Source organism: Aspergillus japonicus, assembly GCF_003184785.1.
Source record: "Aspergillus japonicus CBS 114.51 unplaced genomic scaffold BO86scaffold_114, whole genome shotgun sequence".
NCBI lineage: Eukaryota > Fungi > Ascomycota > Eurotiomycetes > Eurotiales > Aspergillaceae > Aspergillus > Aspergillus japonicus.
In genome coordinates, this window is record NW_020291751.1 from 18,997 (window position 1) to 38,210 (window position 19,214).

Sequence of the window (19,214 nt, forward strand, 5' to 3'; positions counted from 1 at the left end):
GGAGAGGCCAGGCAGGAGAACCTCGCATTCATTCTGGCCGGAGCTTATCTGATATCCATCGCTGCGTGGAAGATAAACGCGCAGAATGAGAGGGTGATCTTTCCCTTTGAGCAACGGAGTCAGAATAATTACTTTCATATCTGGCATGACCATCTGGTTGTAGAATGCTGAAGAAGCTGCGTAGAATGGCCAAGGGCACTCCCGGTGCGAAGCAACCTAACCTTGCTGCAGATGGCTGTGACCTTAATTGCCCTTGCTGACTGTAAACTGTTGAGAGTATTAAGTAGGTAAAATACACACTATCTGACCTCAACTCACTATTCATGGAGGTAAAGATTGTCACCCGTTCTCAACAGTCAAATCCTAGGGCTTGAATCAATATGAATTTTTGAAGCAGAAATACATTTACAAAAGTAGGAGGGAACAATAAAGTAAGGATAAATGATATGAGCTTGATCAATACATGATATGGGAAGATGTTTTGAGATGTTACAAACTGGTATATCACTACTTCAAGCTTTCTCAGTATGAGTTGGAGACCTTGCTAATGATGGCGGCAGGGCGGCGGTTGTGGACGTGCTTCTGCCTGAGCTTGTAGCAGCGCCCGCACCACCCAGTCACCCGCAGTATGCACAAACTATCAAATTGCTATAGAGCTCTATCTTCAGCCTCTTTCACAACAACAGGTGCTGTGGTCTAGTGGTATGACGTCACGTTGTGGCCGTGCCAGCCCCGGTTCGATTCCGGGCAGCGCCACTCTTTTTTGGCAGATCTTTGTTTTTGAATGGATCTTATGTCTATGTCTATGACACTTCTAACATAAATTCATCTACAATGACATCAATTGGCCAATACTTAGTGCCCCTTCACATCATGAGGCAGATTTAGGGTTTGCGTTGGTTTATGCCATGTTGGGTTGAGGAGGGAACGCAAGTCCATGGAGAGCATGTTCAAATAAGTGGCAGACAGTGGAGATATCTAAACCTACGAACACCCCGTCGGATCGCCTAGAAGGGGACTGACCCAACCTCAAGCATCCGTTGCACAGGCCACCCAGACCGTGGTAGTGGAGTAGATGGTCGAAACAATCTCATCCGCCGCGTCACTCGCCATCTCTGTTTTGGTAGGCTGGGCACCGGGATTAGTGGTTTGGACAGCTGTGATCGGGCATACGGTGGTGGATACCAAGATAGTCTCGGTGGTGAGGTAAGTTGTCCGGTAACTACTCGCACAGTCGACTGCACCCGCCGAGCAGCCAGTCACCGTGGCAGTGCGGGTGCTGAAGATACTCGAGGTAGTCTCAGTCGGGGCTGGACTCGCGGTAGCCTCGGCTGCCGTAACCGGACAAATGATTGTTGAGACGAGAACTGTCTCGGTGGTGGTATAAGTGGCCCGGTCAGTGGCGGCGCAACGCGAGGCATGCGAGGGGCATCCGGTCAGGGTAGCGGTGCGGGTAGTGAAGATGCTGGAGGTAGTCTCGGTGAACACCGGCACCACCGTTGCAGTAGCCGACACAGCGGTGACTGGGCAAATGGTCGTCGAGACGAGGATAGTCTCGGTGGTAACGAATGTTGTTTGAGCTGCAGCGGGACAACCAGGGAGTGTTGACGGGCAGCCAGTGACTGTGGCAGTGCGAGTACTGAAGACGCTGGAGGTTGTCTCGGTGGCTCCAGCCGTCTCTGTGGCCGTCACGGGACAGATTGTTGTAAAGTCTACGATGGTCTCGGTGGTGATATAGGTGGTACGAGCGGAGGCAGGGCATGCAGTCACCGTGGAAGGACATGCAGTTACCGTTGAGGTGCGCGTCGTTAGAACCGTAGAAGTAGTGAGGTCTGCAGAGAGGAGGCCGGTGGGAGAAGTCACCGTCGCTATGCTAGAGCCAGAAGAGACCGAGACTCCGGGCGCAGCTGTCGTGCGAGCACCGGCACCGGAGAGCAGAGATGAGCCCGACGGAGACGATGTATCGACGGAGTGGCTTGATGCTGCCGTCAGTTGACTTGCAGAAGGGATAACGGCATGGGAGCTGTAGATGGTCTGCGCAACAGGTACTGAAGCACTGGCGGACGACAGAGACAAAGGGTAGACAGGGTGGCTTGATGTCGCTGTGAATGCTCTTGAAGAGGGAATGGTAGCCTGGGAGCTGGAGAGGGTTTGCGCAACAGGCACTGGAGCACTCGCAGAAGCGACGGTCTGGAAAGACGAAGATGACCGGATAAGCGGGATGGACGAGGCCGACCTCGATGAGGGAGAACTTGCCACAACGGTAGAAGCCGAGTTGGCAATTGATACAACAGTAGAAGAGACCGGAATGGCATTTGTTGATGCAGCAGTTCCAGAAGAGGCAGAGATCGGGGCAATGGAGGAGCTGGACTGAGGGCTAAGCGAGACCACCGAAGCGCTCGGGAGAATTGCAGGGCTACTAGACGCAATGGACGGGGTCACTCTGGGGCTGCTCGCAACGATGGCCTCGGAAGAACTGGCGACGGAAGCCGAACTGGGGCTGGCCACTGCACTCGTTGTTACAACCACCCCCACAGATGAAGACAAAATGGCCGTCGGAGTACTAATAGGCGCAGGTGTCGAGGTCGAGGTGGAACAAACCGTGGTCTCCCCGGGCCCGAAATTATCGAACTCGTACTTGGCCCAAGTACCGAGACAGGCCCAAACGAGGTAGATATCCAGGGTAGACGCCGAGGGAGTGAAGCTCTGGGAGTATGTCGACCAGGCTGGACTGGAGCCATAAGCCGAAGGGTAGACGGTGGAGCGTCCGCCAATCGCATTGGCCGGAGCCCATGAGCCCTTCGAGAAATGCAGGAAGCAGTAGCTGTTGGCGGTGGAGGTGGTGTAGATCAGGCGATAGTTGACCGACAAAGTCAGGGCTTGGGTGGTATCAAGATCGGTCAAGGTCTGTTTGAGGTAGGTATAGGTTGTCGTGCCACCGATGGAACTGGATGCGGGGCAAAATGCCTTCAGTTAACATTGTACCTTACAGGTTGTCCGACGATAAGTATAAGTACTATAGGGGAGGGGAGTATGGATGGAGAGGAGTTAGGGCAACGGGGCGGGAGACCAACTAATAATACTCCCCCTCTGCAGCCTCATCGCCCGAAACCACGGCGCCCGCTGATGTTGCGCCAGTCGCTTGCAAGGCAGTCCAGTCGGTCAAGTCCCCCGTCTCAAAGGACGGGTTGTGGAATGTTCCCACCGTGTCTTCGACCTCACAAGTTACGGTCGCATATGCCTGGCTTGCAAAGGTGCTGGCGAGCAGCAGACTGCCAAAGTCGGCTTGGCTCCAACGCATTGTGTATGTGTGTATGATCAACGAATGAAGATGAAATGAGAGTGGGTGCCGCGAGGGCAATTGAAAGAATGGCAAGGCTCTGTCTGTTACGTACCCGGCAGAAGCTGGGACAGGAAGAGTTGATATTTATGACTTTCTCTGGCCCCCGACCCACCAGGAATTCCATCGCGATTGGGGCATTTTCAAGAAATAGCCGGATCAAGATACGAACTAAGCAGTACGCTCCTGCTGGCAGGAGGCAAAATCGAGTCATTGCAAGCGATTAGACAGTTAGATCGTACGGAGTACAAATAGTTCGGAGCGTGGTGGAGATTGGGTTCCGGTAGTTTGGGGATCTAGACTAGGTACCTACCTAAGTACAGTACATACACGAACGAGATCTGCCCCTGAAGACGCCGTCCAGTAATTATAGCCGAGCAAATCGGGGCCAATCCAGGCCTTTATCTTCCTTCCTTTGGCATACGGTGCATTAAGCTGAGATTATATAACAGCCACGTGATTCATCAGTTATGCAAGACTGGTCCCTCATGGCATACAGTGACTTAAGGGTCCGTGCACCGGAGTCCAATGTTCTGTTCGATTTTGGTCTTTGGTTCGAACCCTACTGATTATCGCTATTCGCTAGGGTACAAGCTGCATATAAATATATAGTTTTGATTGAATTTAATTTTTTGAATCCGATTTACCTGGTACTAGGAAAGAACAAGGCCTTTAAGAAACTAAGACGATAGGCTTACCACTGAATTAGGCTCGTCATTGTCATCCCAGTCCATGTCCCAGATCTCGAGGTCAATTGCAGAGTTATCATTATCATCGGGACGAAACTCATCCTCTTCATCTTCCTCTCTGGCATCGATCTCATAGACATCATCACGGTAAGGATCTTCCCCCTCACCTTCTTCTACGACCTCGGCCTCGGGGTCATCATCAAGGTGAGATGCTTCCATCTCTCCTTCCTCTACGACATCACTCCCATAATCGCCCTCGGTGACAACAATACCATCATCATCGTAATCGTGATCAGCCGAAGGAAGACTGTGGAGCCAGTCATACAACACTTTCTCATCGTGCACGCGGTGGAAGGCGACTCTCCCGTTGATGTCGATCCTGTAGAGGCCATTCACAAAATGGTCGGGATCATTTTCATCCTCTGGGATCATTACTTCCCGGTAGATCTGATGATACTTACCGCATCGAATCATTCCGTAGAAGGTCGATGCTTGAGGATGGTTGATGCGCAGCCTGTCGAAGGTCCGCTCCAGGTGATGCTCCAGGATCCTCCAATATTGCCCGAAGGTTTGCTCCTCCCGACAGATGAGCCAATAGATCTTCCTGCCATTGTCGAGTGTTGAGCTTCCTTCTCGGTATTTGACCATTTTGGATCGGTCTACAATAGTTGAGTGTCTACTTTGAGGCATTTGAGCCTGATGTGTTGATGGATGAAGATTCATATCACTGCTACAGGCTCCGTACTTATAGACGGTCGGCACCCAGACAACACAACATGTATAGTCAAAAAGCTCTGGTTGGAATGCACTCACAAAGAAATGTCTTGACATGCTTGATTATTGATCTCAAAGAGCGACAACGCCTGAACCGGTGGCATGAATGTTTTCGCTTCTTTGTTCTGATTCATGGTGGTTGGGGATCCCCGGGATCACAGAAATTGAAGACTGCCAACAGCATCGACGACGATGGCAGTTAAACAATAACCCTCTGTCGTCCCTCCATCGGGCTATTGCTCGCCTACACCCGAGTACAGACTTGGCATGCTTTTCAACCCCTCACTCAGATAACGCCATCGCCCCAGGGATTGCGTGACAGAGTCTTCTGTCAAGCAGTAGCCATGGGAGGTGTCATTTCTTCCACCATCAGCACGATAAAATACGCTCGAAGCTCGAGTGTTATTAGAGTCGAATTCCCTGACCATGTCACCAAAGACCGACCAGCTTGCGTGACCGGCCGTTAATGACCGACCAAGGGTTACACACGAGGTGCAATAAGCATTTGAGACTAAAAGGCCGCAGAGTCGTTAGCATCGCGGGGGTACTGGCAGAGCACGCCTTATCCCCTCCTTTCAACACAATCTGATAGCTATATCTTGACCTGCAGCTAGACAGCCTGCGGACAAGTTCCGCTCAAGAAAGATATTGCAGATCGTCATGTTGCATATCTTTTCGTCAATGGCGACATGGTCTCTGCAGTGTGCACGTTCTTTTTAAGCCCCCAGCCGGGACTGTGCCGCTCCTGCAACAGCCAGCACCATTACAATGACCTCTCCCAAGCAGCGACGATGGTACCAGATGCGGTGGTTTTCGGACAATGACACCTCCGGGGACAGAAAGCTGATTCTCAAGCTGGATGCTCTGATTGTCCCGTATGCCTTTCTGTCCTACTGGACGAAATACATCGATCAAGCCAACCTGAGTCAGTTCGCCTCATTACCCCCGCAATCAGGACTAACAGTTTCGATTCCTACTTTCAGACAATGCCTATGTATCGGGAATGCAAGAAGAGATTGGCCTCGGTGGAGATGACTTGGTGAACCTCCAGACGATGTATACGGTCGGCGCGGTGGTCGGCCAGCTCCCATTTGCGTATCTCTTCACGCGAGTGCCCATCTCATGGCTGATCCCCATCATGGACATCGCCTGGGGCATCTTCACTCTTCTCCAATACCGGGCCACCTCGTACAGCGAGATGATGGCCTACCGGTTTCTGGTGGGATGGTTCGAGGTGGGTTTCTCCTTGTAAACTGCGACTCGCATCTGACCTTCGGCGGCAAACAGGCGGCATTCTTCCCCGGGATGCATTATATATTTGGGGCCTGGTATCGCGGAGACGAGATCGCCCGCCGTGGGGGTTGCTTCTATGTGGGCCTGACGCTGGGCACCCTCACAGCCAGCCTCATCCAGGCCGGGGCTTCCTCGCGCCTGGATGGGGTGTCTGGCCTTGCCGGCTGGCGATGGATGTTCATTATCTGCGCGATCATCACCATTCCTATCGGCATCTTGGGATTTTTCGTCCTACCCGGTACCCCGGACAAGCCCAACCGACTGATTCTTCGGGAAGAAGACGTCCAACGTGGGCGTGAGCGACTCGAGCGCACCGGTCATCGGTTCACCTCGTCCGGCTTCTCCACGCTGCAAACCTGTCGGTCCCTCCTTAAGAACCAGAAATTCTACATCTTCCTCGTCCTGGATATCCTGTTCTGGAATGCTGGCCTCCACGCGTCCGCAGGGGGGTATCTCCTCTGGCTAAAATCGCTCCAACGCTTCAGCACGGCCACCCTGAACAACCTCTCCGCTATTGCCCCCGCCCTAGGCATTTTCTATACTCTCTTTGTGTGCTTCCTATCGGACCTCTGTCTGGGTCCGGCGTGGGCCATTGTCCTAGCCCACACCTGGAACAGCCTCGGGCTGATCATTCTCACGATCTGGGAGGTGCCCGAATCGGCCAAGTGGTTTGCGTTCTCGACCATCTATGCGTGTGTGGCCATGTCGAGCGTGCTGTACGGGTGGGTCAACACCGAGCTCCGGTATTCCCCGCAAGAACGAGCCGTGGTCCTGGTGGTCATCAATGCGGTCTCTCAATCTACGACGGCCTGGACGCCATTGCTGGTGTTTCCAACCGTGGAGGGGCCTCGCTTTACCAAGGGTTATGCATTCACGTTGGCGTCTGCGCTGGCGTTGATTGTGGGGACCATTGGGGTCTGGGTTGTTTTTCGGGAGAAGGCGATAGACAATACTGGTGGTGCCTTGGAGAGGGGCGAGGAAGGGGGGGGGGAGGAGGAGGAGGTAGTTGTGGTGCAGGGGAAGAGGGCTGGCAAGACTGAGGACTCTGAGCAATAGCGGATCCCATTTGTATGTACTTTGACTGTACTGTACCTACTTTGTGACAAGAAGCAGACAATGCAGTGAAAAGAAAAAGAGAAGAAAGGATAGGATAGGGATAGGATAGGGATGGGGCAAGCCGGGATCGAACCGGCCACCTACTGATCTCCGTCTGACGCAACGAGCCCTAACTTACCTCCACTTCCAGGCTTGCTACTGGTGCTACTGGATGACCCGCTGAAGCCGATATGGACCACATAAAAAAACCTTTTCTCCAAAAAAGAAATGTTGGGACGAGCCGGGCTTGAACCGGCCACCTTCAGATTTACGGCCGAAGTTAGTGCTTCAGTCTGACGCGCTCCCAGATGCGCCATCGTCCCATTTCATGCTACTCTGAGTATGAAATTTGTTCTATGAGTGGACAACAGCATTCTCCAAGTCCCACGTGCCGATTGATCCGGTCTTACAGTGCCGCAGAAGACCAGTGATGTCTGCCGTGGCTGTACGGGGAGTACCAAGCCCTTACTTGTCCAAGTATACCTATTCAAAGAACTTCAAGGATGGAGCTCTGTTGTTCCATTACAAGGGATTACTGTGATAACAAGCTGTTGATCTTCGTGTTTCCCCTCGAGAATTTCTTGTGTTGCTCTGCCTATCCCCCGTTGCCCTCAGTCACAAAGGCAGGTATTCATGCACCCTCTGCCATGTATTCTGCACCGGATCTCGCTGATTCCGCATAAACCGCATCCCCGTCACTTCGTTACTGGAATCCGGATTTATGACCCCCTCTTGCATGGTTCGTGGTGATGAGCTGTCATCCTGTCGCACAACATTGATTGGTCCAATCCGCGCTTCTTCTGGGATGTCCGCCAGCGCCAGCTGAGCATCATTTTCCGAAGTAGCCACGAGCTTACCCTGTTCCAGCTGCAACCTATTGCCATGCATGCGACCCTCGGGATCCTCCTCCCAGGCCAGTTCTTGGGCAGATCGAGTCCCTCGTGCCGGTCTCAATGCCATCGCATTTCCTTCTTCTAGCATAATAATGTTTTCGGCAAAGCTGACAGCCGCCGTAGAACGGTAGAACCCCATCACCGGTGGCGCTCGACGAAGTAACTCGACTGCGGCGCGTCGAATGCGCGGCTCACGGCATCGGAGGCTCGTGAACCAAAGGGGCAGTCCAACACCAAGATCAAATGTGAATGGTGGCTGTGTGCCGTCAGATCGCCGGGACGCGTCGAGAGCAAGACCACATTGGTCGATGATGATCTGGAAGTCCTCCAGGCAGTGGTCCGCCATGGTTTGTAGGGAGGATACGCAAATGGTCGCTAGAATGATAGTGGTCTTGTGGTAGGCGATGAGCAGCGCGCTGTTGACCACCTGATGCTGGGAGAGTGGCCCTTTGTCATGGAGCGAATCCAGAAGCCTCTTGAAAGCGGCGTCCCATTCTTGCAGGCGCTCGAAAAATATCGCTTGCGTGTGAAGCAACCTTTCGCTGACATGAAAGCAATCCACCTGCGATAACTCGGCCAGGCACTGACGCTCGAAGAGCATGGTCTCTGCGCCTAAATTGGTGAGAGCTTCGCGAGCGCATCTCAGGGATGCGAATGCAGCCGACCATACTGGGGTACGAGCCCTCAACAGACAGCCCATCCGACTGGCCGAATCACTAAAAGCGATCACCCCGAGTCGGATGAATATTGGGACAAGCACATCCTCCAGTAAGACTGCCTTGGAGGGTGGAATCATGCCAGACGAGACTTGGGCGCGCAGAGCCTGAATGAGCTGTAACCCTTGCGCAAACAGCTGTAAGGCTTCTTTTTCGCGGCCTTGCAGGGTCTCAATGCAAATGAAGAGCACGCACGTAATCAGTCCGACGAAGATATCGATTTGGCCGCGCTCAATGCGCTGGCGAATAGCCGAGACGGAGCGCGAGTACCAGGCCAAGGCATCCCCTTGCGGTTGGTCAACGGGCTGTACTGAAACCAGACTTGTCGGTCGCTCGTGCGTCTCAAACAGGGCACTGATCGAGATGATGGCATCCCACACGGCCGGCTCTCCCTGACACAGCTGAGGCACAAAAGTCCCCCAGAATTCGACATCTAGATCACCCCCGACAAACAGAGCCACGCGCTCGAAGTAGTAGGCAAAAGCCCGACGTTCTCTCCAGACGGTGTTGGGGGCAAACGCCAGGGGATGGTCGAGGGCTGTGGTGGAAGGGGGCGAGGCGGACGAGAAAGTGCCGGCCACAGCCTTGACGTACTCGCACTTGCGACCCGTGCTGCTGCAGCGGACACAGTTGGGCTTCTCTTGTCCACATTTGACTCGACGGATTCTATTACATGCTTAACTTCCAGTTCGTGGCCGGCATTGGGCGGAAGGTAGACCCCACTTGCAAGTTTTGCACCCCAGTCGGGACCTCAGGGGCAGGCCGCTTCCTGCAGCAGCATCCCCACTGCAACGGGAAGCGGATTTCGGGGACATGTTCACAGAGACACCGCTGAAGCATAAGGAGGACCTGATGAGCAGGAGACCCCCAGAAGATGGTGTTGACAACGAGGTAATGAAGTAATCTTCATGCAGATCAGGGGCTGCTGGCAATGGATGCGTCAGCAACATCACATGAGGGTGCTTGGCAACTATGCCCCATCTAGGCAGAGCGGACTATATCACCGAAAATTATACGAGAGATGGGCGAAGATAGACAATTTGCAGATATAGACTCCATACAGTAGTTCCATACATCCCATACATCCCATACAAGAACGACCACCAATCACTCGCACACAACCTCACTACTCAAGAACGTCGCATCCACTTCAAAGCACTGGGTGGTGCTGTTGACTTCATACTCTCCATACAAGGACTCTTCGGTACATCCCGTGGCGGTGTAAACTTTCAAGACGGGCGAGGTGGTGCTGTCATCACAGCTCCCGGAGTAGACATGCGCCGAGAAAGACTTCACTGGCAGACCCTGGGCAGGTCCACAACCACCCGAGATCACGTTGGCGGACTCAATGCTCGGGGCCACGCAGTCGGCAAGGTAGTAGCCGCTGAACGCAACGTCGATGGTGGCAGCAGCAGTCGCCACAAGGGCGGGAACGAGGGCGAGGACCTGACATGATCAGCAGAAGACCTTCGAACCACTCTAGGATACCCACCTTAAACTGCATATTGGCTAGGACGCTGTGAATGATTGGCTCAAATGAGGGAATTGAATCTTGGGCGAGAAGAAAGCCGGTGCTAGACTGTGAAAACCAGACAGGGGTTGGGATCGAATTTATAGACGCCATCGAGTACAGCCGCGCAACTACGCAAGCCCATGACATGTTGCCTTGGCCGTTGGCAATACTGTACAACTTGTCGAGACTCTAGAGTAGCCCCGACTGCCAAGACCGCTCCTTAAGCGAGATCTAATCAGATCCATATTCCTAACATGGCAATCTTGCCCGGAGCCCGAATCCCAGTCCTTCCTCTCGATATCCGATCATTTGCCAAGCATCCCTGCTCGTATCGCTTACGAGTCACCGGGGAGATTCAGCGGGCAGGCGAAGGTGTTCGACACAGGCGCTAATCTGCAAATTGAACCGGCTTTTCTAATTGCAGATAAGCTCATACTACTCGTCATGTATTCTTGGCAGAATAAATGCACCCTCGTATTCAGCTGCTCCAGATGCTCCACAGCTTCACCCGGCCGGAAGTATCCTTATCCGTCGTGTGGCTACACCATTCATATCAACGGTCAGCACCATCTAAGGATGCAAAGTCACGACTTTCGTCTGGACAAACTCCTCTAGCCCCCACCGAGCGCCGAAGCGACCCCAGCCGCTATCCCCGTACCCCCCATGCGGTAGAGTTGGCTCATCATGCACGGTCATAGAGTTGATGTGCACCGCCCCGGCCTTGATAGACCCCGCGAGTTCCAGAGCACGATAGTGGTTTCGCGAGATGATTGAACTAGACAAGCCGTACTTGGCTTGCTGGATGACGGAGACAATCTGTTCCTCGGTCTCAAATGAAACGATCCCGACGACCGGACCAAAGGACTCGATCTCGTACAGCTTCATCTCCGGAGTCAACCCCGTTACCACGGTCGGAGGAAAGCTCTGCGGTGTCTTGCCAATGGCCTTGGGGGCAGTGTGGATTCCAGCGCCCTTGTCCTGTGCGTCCGAGACCAGCATCTCCAATTTGGCTTTCGCCGCCGGAGAAATGACCATGGGCGCAGTCTCGATCTCACGCAAGATGGCCAGCATTCGGGCCTCGAGAGCCGGGACCACCGCGGTCGTGGCCAAGACCATATCCGTGGACATGCAGATTTGACCGTTCTGGGTTGGGGTTAATGATTGAGGCGATGCCTCGCAGGCAAGCAGAGTGACTTACATTGAGAAAGGCACCTTTTGTAATCTCCCTAGCCGCGAGATCCAGGTCCGCATCGTCGAGCACCACCGTGAAGTTCTTGCCTCCGAGCTCCAACAACACCGGCTTAAGTGCCATGGCGGCCTGGGATGCGATGATCCGACCAACCTGCGTCGAGCCCGTGAAGTTGCATTTCTTGATGGCCGGGTGAGTGATGAGAGCGTCAAAGATCTCCGGTGCGTCTTCCGGTCGATGGAGCAGGAAATTCAGAACCCCGGGGGGGAAGCCGGCCTCGCGGAAGAGGGAGGCGAGCAGGTAGTGAGTCTGCGGGCTCAGCTCGGAGCCCTAATCTCCTCCGTTAGCCACCGCACTTCACATTCCGTCCACGTTCCACCTTTCATCTGTTCAAAGAACCCCTACCTTCAAGATGGCGACGTTGCCTGCGGCAATGGGGGCCACTACCGACCGAAGGCCTAGGATGATCGGCGCATTCCAGGGGGCGATTCCGAGAACCACTCCCAGCGGTTCTTTCAGGACCATGCCATAGCCTTGCTGGATGTACGGAATCGACCCGGTTGCCACACTGGTGGTGAGCGCCGCGTACTCTTCAATCAGGCCAATGCTGTCGTTGGTGATAATGTCCGCCCACAGTGGTCCGCAGTGGATTTCCTGGCAACACACGCTCTTGATCTCATCGGCCCTGTCTCTCAGAATCTGGGCCAGTCGGAATAAGAGGTTTCGACGCTCGATTGGGGTAGTTTTTGACCATGTTGGAAAGGCCTTCGCACTGGATTGTACAGCTTGAAGGGCCAGGTCTCTGGTAGCACCCTGGTAGAGAACGGGACCACCTGGGTATTGGTTTGCGACTGTGCCCTGTCTCTCCTTGGGAGAGGATAGGATGTCTTGACCATCGATGATCAGTGGGATCGTGGATTGTGAGTCCATGGTGACTATGTTCGACTTCATCAAGTTTGATTCAGTAGAACACGGTCTTTATACGAACAGGAAACACGTCCCCTCTCCCCGGGGGGGGGATTCCCAGCTGAAAAGCTGGGGAACGCGGGGGACTATGCGGATATACGGAGATACGGATCCAGAATCTTCAGATCTGGTGGAGCCGAAACTGAGGTGAATTGCCGATTCAGCATTCCGAACCATGACCCAAGTCCTCGAGTACAGGATTTAGTATGTGAGCGTCGGTAACTGTGAACTTGGTCCAACTCCGAGAGCCCCATGGCTTTAGTTAACTTGGGGACTCGGGGAGTGAACGGAAGTACAGAACCCCAAATTCAAGCTGAGGTTACTGTGCACTTTGCAATTTGTGGGGCTCATGAGCATACTATAGCTGTAGTAAGCCAGTCAGTGATTCTATATTCTCGACTTGACCGGTGCAGAATTATACATATGATACTTAGTTTGTCAGGCAAGCCAACAAGATAGTCAATTTTTTCTAGTGGCGAAACATTATGGTTGGTCCTTCCGGCAAGATGTATAGTAATCACGGTTGTGGACATAACCCGTACTGTTCATACGGTTCACTTGAAGTGCCAATAACTTAACTTGCGGACACAACATGTTGACTCTAGCATTCGAATGTTACCCCCGGCTATACTACTATCTGTTGGATTGCACGCAAGCAAGGGTGATATGTCGAAAGCCAGTGTGGTCTAGACTGGTTTTTGCGGCGAACCCGAGGTGGATCGATCCATGACCCATGATCCATCGATCAGCTCCCCCCTATCTCTCTTAGTCTCGATGCATCTGGGGTAAAACCAAGCGACGCTGCGATGAATAAAACTCCCTCGAGCCCCTGGGTTCAGAGGAAAACTCTTTTGGGAGTACCTGAGTCGCAGGCATTGTCATTCCTTCTACTTCATGCCACCATGACCCTATCACGCTCATTCGGTGTGCTGCTGCTTCTGCTTTTTTGTTCTGCTGGGATGGCAGCCAGCGACTTCACCGCTTCGGATGACTCAGACTTGATGGTCTTTCGGACTGTGCGTTTCTCCAGTCTCCCCTCTTCCGGATGACTCAGGGCTGACTAATGGGAGGAACAGTTACCACAGCATCGCATCCCCAAATGGACCATCACGCATTATCATCGCAATGCCACCGCTCCAGGCTACTGGTTTGTCGCCCCCTACTGGGTGACCGTCGGAGAACCCTACACCACACGATGGATGCCCTATCAGGTGGGTCCCTACATCTATGATCAGGACGGGGATCTGGTGTGGACGGGGGCTGCATACACCGACAATCAAAACGCCTTCGATCTGCGCGTCGTGACCAATCTCCCCGGCAACTTGAAGCCTCAGCTGTCACTGATGGTGCAGACCGGGCTGGGGGTGGATCTGGAATTTGCCAATGGTACCGTGCTCGACCACCAGTATCGCCAAGTGGGCAGTACCCCCGTCTTCGACAAGCATGAGTTCTACGTCTACGCCCCTCACAAAGCGCTGGCCATCCATCAGTGGCCCAAGGTCGTGGACCTGGCCGACATCGGCCTTCCCGGGGTCTCCCGCGAGATCAAATTCCAGGGCTTTCGCGACGTCGACTACACCACCGGCCACGTCTTCTTCGAATGGAACTCCGAGGGCCACATCCCGCTCCACGAGACCTTTGTCGACATCACCGTCGGCACCCCTCCCCGCGGCGCCGACTACATTCACTGCAACGCCATCGAAAAGACCAAAGACGGCGACTACCTGATGTCGTGTCGCCACTCGAGCACCATCTACTTGATATCCGGGCAGGACGGGGCCATCCGGTGGCGATTGGGCGGCAAGGGGAACAATTTTCAGAAGGACTTCGACTTCTCATGGCAGCATGATGCGCGTATCATCCTCCAGACCCCGGAGCGCATGGTCATGTCCTTCCTGGACAACGCGGCGGACGAGCTGAGCGAGAACAAGCCCGTCTCCTCCGCCATGATCGTGGAATTGGACCTGGTCAACTTCGAGGCGAGGCTGCTGAACCAGTACCTGCGACCGGATGGCGACCTGACGCGACGTCGCGGCAGCACGCAACTCCTCCCCAACAACAACGTGTTTGTGTCCTGGAGTGACTATGGGTACATCAGCGAGTTCGATCACGGCGGCCGCCTCCTGACCGAAGCCCGCTTCGCCAGCGACCGGTTCGGCAACTACCGCGCCTACAAATACCCCTGGTCGGCGTCGCCCGCCGAGCCCCCGGTGATGGTCGCGTCCGTGGCCGGCATCAACGGCTCCGAGTTATTGACCGAATGCCACGTGAGTTGGAACGGAGCGACCGAGGTGAAGTTCTGGCGGTTCTGGGCGCAGGCGGCCGCCGACGGGGACAAGACTCTCATCGGCACCGTGGCCAAGACAGGCTTCGAGACCAGCTTCATCGCCCGCGGATACATGGATTGGGTGTCCGCTGAGGCTCTTGACGCCGACCAAAACAGCCTGGGGTTCTCGGACATGGTGCGCAGCAGTCCGCCCACCTACTGGGCCCCCGGGGCAAACCGGCCTCAGCCCGATGACCCCCAAGTGCTCCTCTTTCCTCCCCCGTCCGAGAAGCAGAGCTGGTCGCCCTCCTTCGTCGTGGTGGTGTTTGCCGCCGGGCTGGCGCTCAGTACCTTGATCTGGCTGCTGCTTGCCCTGGTCCCGGTGCTGCGACATCGCGTGGTGGCTGGGTACAAGAAAGTGGATTCGGTAGACTAATATTTATTATGTGAGATGATTTAAGATCCTTCTAACAGAACGTATTATTATACACGCGAGGACGCAATCGATCCCCGCAAAGAAACCCCCGTTATCCCCAAGCATGCTCAAGGAGAGACGAGAGTCAGGAAGTCCTGAGTCAAGTCGGTGAAGAAGCTGGCCCCGGCCACGGTCTCGGGGTGACCGGCTTGCGTGACGTTGCAGTAGTCGATGAAGTTGCCGGCCTCCGCGTTCTTCTTCTTGATGTAGGTGACGTAGTCCGACAGGAGACAGCTGCTGCCCGGTCCGCTCTTGCACATCGGCAGAGGGTAGACGGCATCATTGAGCAAGATGCGCAGATAGGTGTCCTCGGTAGTCTTCTTCTTGGTGGTCGTCTCGCAGTTGAGCACCTCGAACCCGACGGTGCCCCGCATGGTGATGAAGTGGGCCACATTGTACAGGTGGTTAGAGGGGATGCGGTCATCGGGCAAGGGGGTCTGTTCCTGGAAGAGGTCCATGCCGGCGGTCAACTCGGCGATTTGGTTGTCATTCAAGAAGGCCATAATGAGCTTGGGCACGGTGAAGGGACTGCCATCCACGTCGGTGCCGTTCTGGCCGGGGCCCTGCGCCAGCAGATCCAAGAAGCTCTCAAGGAAGGGCAAGAAGAGCAGCCTGGTGGGATCCGACGAGCCCGGTCCCACCCCGTACCAGTAGCTCAGATCTTGCGAGTAGGCATATTTGGTCAACTCGTCCTGGGTGAAGACGTTGCACCAGTCGCTCAGCCGGCCCGTGATCTGGCTCTCGTAGGCGCACAGGTAGGGGAAGAAGGTCAGGTCAGTTTCCGTGAAGGTCAGATTGCCGCTGACCAGGGCGTTGATGCGCTTGATGGCCGCGGGCATCCACGTCGCATCCCAGTTGGTCACATTGTTATACGCATTGTTGACATACAAGGGACACGCATCCGAGGGTCCCAGCGAGTTGCCGATTGCATTGACGGAGCCCGTCGAGTTGACGCTGACGACCTTGCCATAGGTGTCGGCGAACTCGTACATGTATCCCTGCAGGAAGGCCTGCGCGGTCTGGACCACGCGCGAGGTGCTGATGGGGTTCGCGTACTGGTTGGCCCACACATAGAAGGGGTGACCATCTTCGTAGAAATCGGGGTCTACTGCGCGTTAGCCTGGATGTCTCGTTCTGTTCCAGGTTCCAGGGCTAGGGCTAGGGCTAGGGAACTCACAGCGAGCGCGCAAAGTGTAACCGAGATCAACAGCCTGGGTCGGTCAGTCCTACAATGCTCCTTGCTCCTTCGGTTCGAGGTGATTCTACCAACCTCCTTGCGACCCGTCATCGACTCTTGGGACATTTGCAGGGTGGTGTTGGTCAGGACGGTCTTCCAGTCGGCGATGAACGAGAGCTCATCGCGCGCCTTGAAGCCCTTGCCGTTGACGGCCGCTTGGATCTGCCGATGGTGAGTGATCAGGTGTGCAATGAGACGGGGGCAGTCTCCGGTGGCGATGAACCGACCTTCTCCTCGAGGGCGACCCACGAGCCGTAGGAACCGCTGTCGGGGAATCTGATTGCCATTAGCCACACCCCTTCTGCTGCTTCTAAGGGCCAGACCCTATCTCACCTGCTTCCGTGTCTCACCACATAGGCAGCCTGCTGAACGGTGCACTGAGAGGGAACCTCGTTGGAGATGCCATTGACATTAGGGCCTGGTTTCTGCATCAGTTCGGAGGATTACTGGACGGGCGTGGATCGAACCCACCAGTAAAGTAGGGCGTATTTCCACCGGAATAGATCAAGGGGTTGGAGGAGTGGGCAGTCGCAGGAAACAGGATATCGTTGACGGGGGCCAGAACCGGGCCAGCACTGGCAACTCCCAGTAGAGCAGCGACAGCAGCGAACGTAGCCATGATTGAAGAGAAAGGAATATTGGCGATGTGTACAGTGCTCGATCAACTGTCTGCAGCACCCAGTTCCGGACTGCACCGGCCAATATATACTAAGGTTGGTAGTAGCATGATTGTTCCCGGAACCCCCTTTCTATGCATGTATTACTGCATGTCGCTGCATGCCACCACATGCCACCGCATCATCGGCAACGGTCAACCGACAAGCGAGATTTGGGTTGAAGTCGAGATCCTTTGGGCTTTACCTATGAAAGGGCGACGGGAGACCATGTGCTGCCGTGTGCTGCCGGTTAGATGAGGGTTAATTTGCTTAGCGTCGTGCGCAGTGGATGGCCAGCCAGAATCACCGCGCCCTCGGACCACGTGCCCTATCGCTGTCTCCACTTGATTAATTTATTTCCATGAACCAAGCTTGGCTTTAGCACCTTTAGTACCTGCATTGTTCCTGTCTGTCGTCTTGGCCGACACGTGCGGAAGAGTGTTTCTGGATTTGCTCATGTGCTCATGTGCTTGCACTTGTGCTCATACGACTGCACTAGAGTACTAACTAAATTCTATTTACAACATCAAAGCAGCGACAAGACTCCCCACCACGCAAATCAGGCCAGAGGGGAGAGAGACGGATGCGGCAGCCCCAGTATAGAGCGCGCCCCCCGCGGTGGTAGTGGCAGATCCAGCATAAGTACCAGCCCGAGACGAGGCTGCTGCAGACGCTGCGACCGCAGGGGATGCTCGGAATGAAGGGATCAAGGAGCCCGACAGGCTTGGGGACTGTGGGATTGAAGAAGTTTGCGCACCACTGCCCCCAACCTGGGCATGGGAACCTAGTTTGGTGGTGGACTGTGTCGTGCCGATGGCTTCCACACCTTCCGGCTGGGAGACTTCCGTAGCGATAGCACCAGACGCAGCAGTAGCCGGTGCGATGGACGCGACATTCAGATAGACCGTGGTCCCGACTGGAATCAGGGTGGTGTACACAGAGACCGTCTCTTGGGCAGCAGTCTGGTCGGTTGATCCCATAGGAACAGCCGTTACTGTGTAGACAGTAGTATCGTAACCGGTGGAGGTGGAATAGATCTGCTCACCAGCAGGCGCTGCGGTCGTATGGGGCTCGGTGGCCACCATAGTATAGGTGGTCACATGGACAGGCACCGTCTCAGTGGTCACAAAGGTCGACTTCGCCGACGCAGGACAGTTCTTATATCCTGAAGGACAAGCAGTCACCGTACGAATCAATGTGCTATACATTGTGGAGGTCACATACTCTGTGACACGAGACAGAGAACCAGCAGTAGATGTGGCTGAAGCTGTGGCCGCGACGCCAGTGTGGGTGGCAGTCACAGGGCAGATCGTGGTGTAATCCACAATGGTCTCGGTCGTGAGGTACGTCGTCTGCTTCGAGGCGGGGCAATCCTTGACTGAAGAGGGGCAGGTGGTCACTGTATGCACGGAGGTTGTATACACGGTGGATGTCGTGAATTCCTCGTGTCTAGAGGTACTCAAAGCACGAGTGGCAGTCGCAGGCACCTGGGTCTCGGTGGCAGTGACCGGGCAGATGGTAGTGTAGTCGACCACAGTTTCAGTGGTCAGGTAAGTGGTCTTGGCCGAGGCTGGGCAGTTTTGGATGGTCGACGGGCAGGCGGTGACAGTGTGCACCTCCGTGTGCGATATAGTAGAGGTAGTAAACGTCCCAGCGCCGGAGATGGCGTTGCTGGAACCCGATGTGTTCGATGTTGAGCCAGAACCAGGCTGGGAGACAACCGAGCTGGACGCCCCGGAAGCCCCAGAGCCGGACGAGCTAGCGCCAGTGACATTTCCCGATGATCCTGAGTCGGATGAGGAGCCAGAGCCAGTCGAGCCTGAAGCATTAGGGCTAGACGAGCCAGACGACTTAAAGCCAGCGCCAACTCCTGACGATCCAGAAGCAGACGATGGACCAGTCGAGTCAGAACCAGACGAGCCAGGAGAACCAGCACCAGATGAGCCGGACTCGGATGAGTCCGAACCGGCAACAGAGCCTGAGCTAGGTCTAGGGCTTGGGGTGGTTGATGGGCTAGGACGGGTCACAAATAAAGGCACACTCGAGCTGGCCTGAGGGCTGGCCTGAGGGTTGGCCTGAGGGCTGGGAGTAGGGCGTTGCACGGCAACACTG

At 54.8% G+C, this 19,214-nt stretch overlaps 7 protein-coding genes and 2 non-coding genes across 9 annotated transcripts; 3 read left to right on the forward strand and 6 right to left on the reverse strand.

Annotated features, from left to right (window-relative positions):
• The first annotated feature begins 685 nt into the window (after positions 1-685).
• On the forward strand, positions 686-756 carry BO86DRAFT_t310. Its single transcript has one exon. It is a non-coding gene; the product is annotated as a tRNA-His (tRNA).
• Positions 757-1,029: 273 nt separating this feature from the next.
• BO86DRAFT_425511 (uncharacterized protein) lies at positions 1,030-3,301 on the reverse strand (the record flags this gene model as incomplete). The annotated part of the gene is made up of 2 exons (XM_025675488.1): positions 1,030-2,947; positions 3,084-3,301. The coding sequence occupies 2 exons, from the start codon at positions 3,299-3,301 to the stop codon at positions 1,030-1,032; spliced, it is 2,136 nt and encodes a 711-aa protein (XP_025522056.1).
• Positions 3,302-4,020: 719 nt separating this feature from the next.
• Positions 4,021-4,677, reverse strand: BO86DRAFT_404905 (uncharacterized protein; the record flags this gene model as incomplete). Its single annotated transcript, XM_025674052.1, has 1 exon — positions 4,021-4,677. The coding sequence occupies one exon, from the start codon at positions 4,675-4,677 to the stop codon at positions 4,021-4,023; it is 657 nt and encodes a 218-aa protein (XP_025522057.1).
• A 513-nt stretch (positions 4,678-5,190) lies between these two features.
• On the forward strand, positions 5,191-7,732 carry BO86DRAFT_451833 (putative MFS transporter Seo1; the record flags this gene model as incomplete). Its single annotated transcript, XM_025676887.1, has 4 exons — positions 5,191-5,728; positions 5,787-6,037; positions 6,091-6,996; positions 7,670-7,732. Exons 1-4 carry the CDS (start codon positions 5,572-5,574, stop codon positions 7,730-7,732), a joined length of 1,377 nt encoding a protein of 458 aa, XP_025522058.1. The 5' UTR covers positions 5,191-5,571.
• On the reverse strand, positions 7,424-7,514 carry BO86DRAFT_t312. The gene has a single exon. It is a non-coding gene; the product is annotated as a tRNA-Phe (tRNA).
• Positions 7,701-10,304, reverse strand: BO86DRAFT_414070 (Zn(II)2Cys6 transcription factor; the record flags this gene model as incomplete). Its single annotated transcript, XM_025674809.1, has 4 exons — positions 7,701-9,466; positions 9,539-9,722; positions 9,928-10,246; positions 10,293-10,304. The coding sequence occupies 4 exons, from the start codon at positions 10,302-10,304 to the stop codon at positions 7,807-7,809; spliced, it is 2,175 nt and encodes a 724-aa protein (XP_025522059.1). The 3' UTR covers positions 7,701-7,806.
• Positions 10,305-10,883: 579 nt separating this feature from the next.
• BO86DRAFT_326406 (putative aldehyde dehydrogenase) lies at positions 10,884-12,432 on the reverse strand (the record flags this gene model as incomplete). The annotated part of the gene is made up of 3 exons (XM_025668565.1): positions 10,884-11,456; positions 11,512-11,832; positions 11,908-12,432. 3 exons carry the CDS (start codon positions 12,430-12,432, stop codon positions 10,884-10,886), a joined length of 1,419 nt encoding a protein of 472 aa, XP_025522060.1.
• Positions 12,433-13,252: 820 nt separating this feature from the next.
• On the forward strand, positions 13,253-15,216 carry BO86DRAFT_393639 (uncharacterized protein). Its single transcript, XM_025673061.1, has 2 exons — positions 13,253-13,484; positions 13,545-15,216. Exons 1-2 carry the CDS (start codon positions 13,371-13,373, stop codon positions 15,168-15,170), a joined length of 1,740 nt encoding a protein of 579 aa, XP_025522061.1. The 5' UTR covers positions 13,253-13,370; the 3' UTR covers positions 15,171-15,216.
• A 61-nt stretch (positions 15,217-15,277) lies between these two features.
• BO86DRAFT_373368 (phosphoglycerate mutase-like protein) lies at positions 15,278-17,093 on the reverse strand (the record flags this gene model as incomplete). Its single annotated transcript, XM_025670379.1, has 6 exons — positions 16,918-17,093; positions 16,780-16,864; positions 16,674-16,722; positions 16,480-16,608; positions 16,387-16,420; positions 15,278-16,314 (listed from the first exon to the last, which is right to left on the reverse strand). Exons 1-6 carry the CDS (start codon positions 17,063-17,065, stop codon positions 15,278-15,280), a joined length of 1,482 nt encoding a protein of 493 aa, XP_025522062.1. The 5' UTR covers positions 17,066-17,093.
• Positions 17,094-19,214: the final 2,121 nt, after the last annotated feature.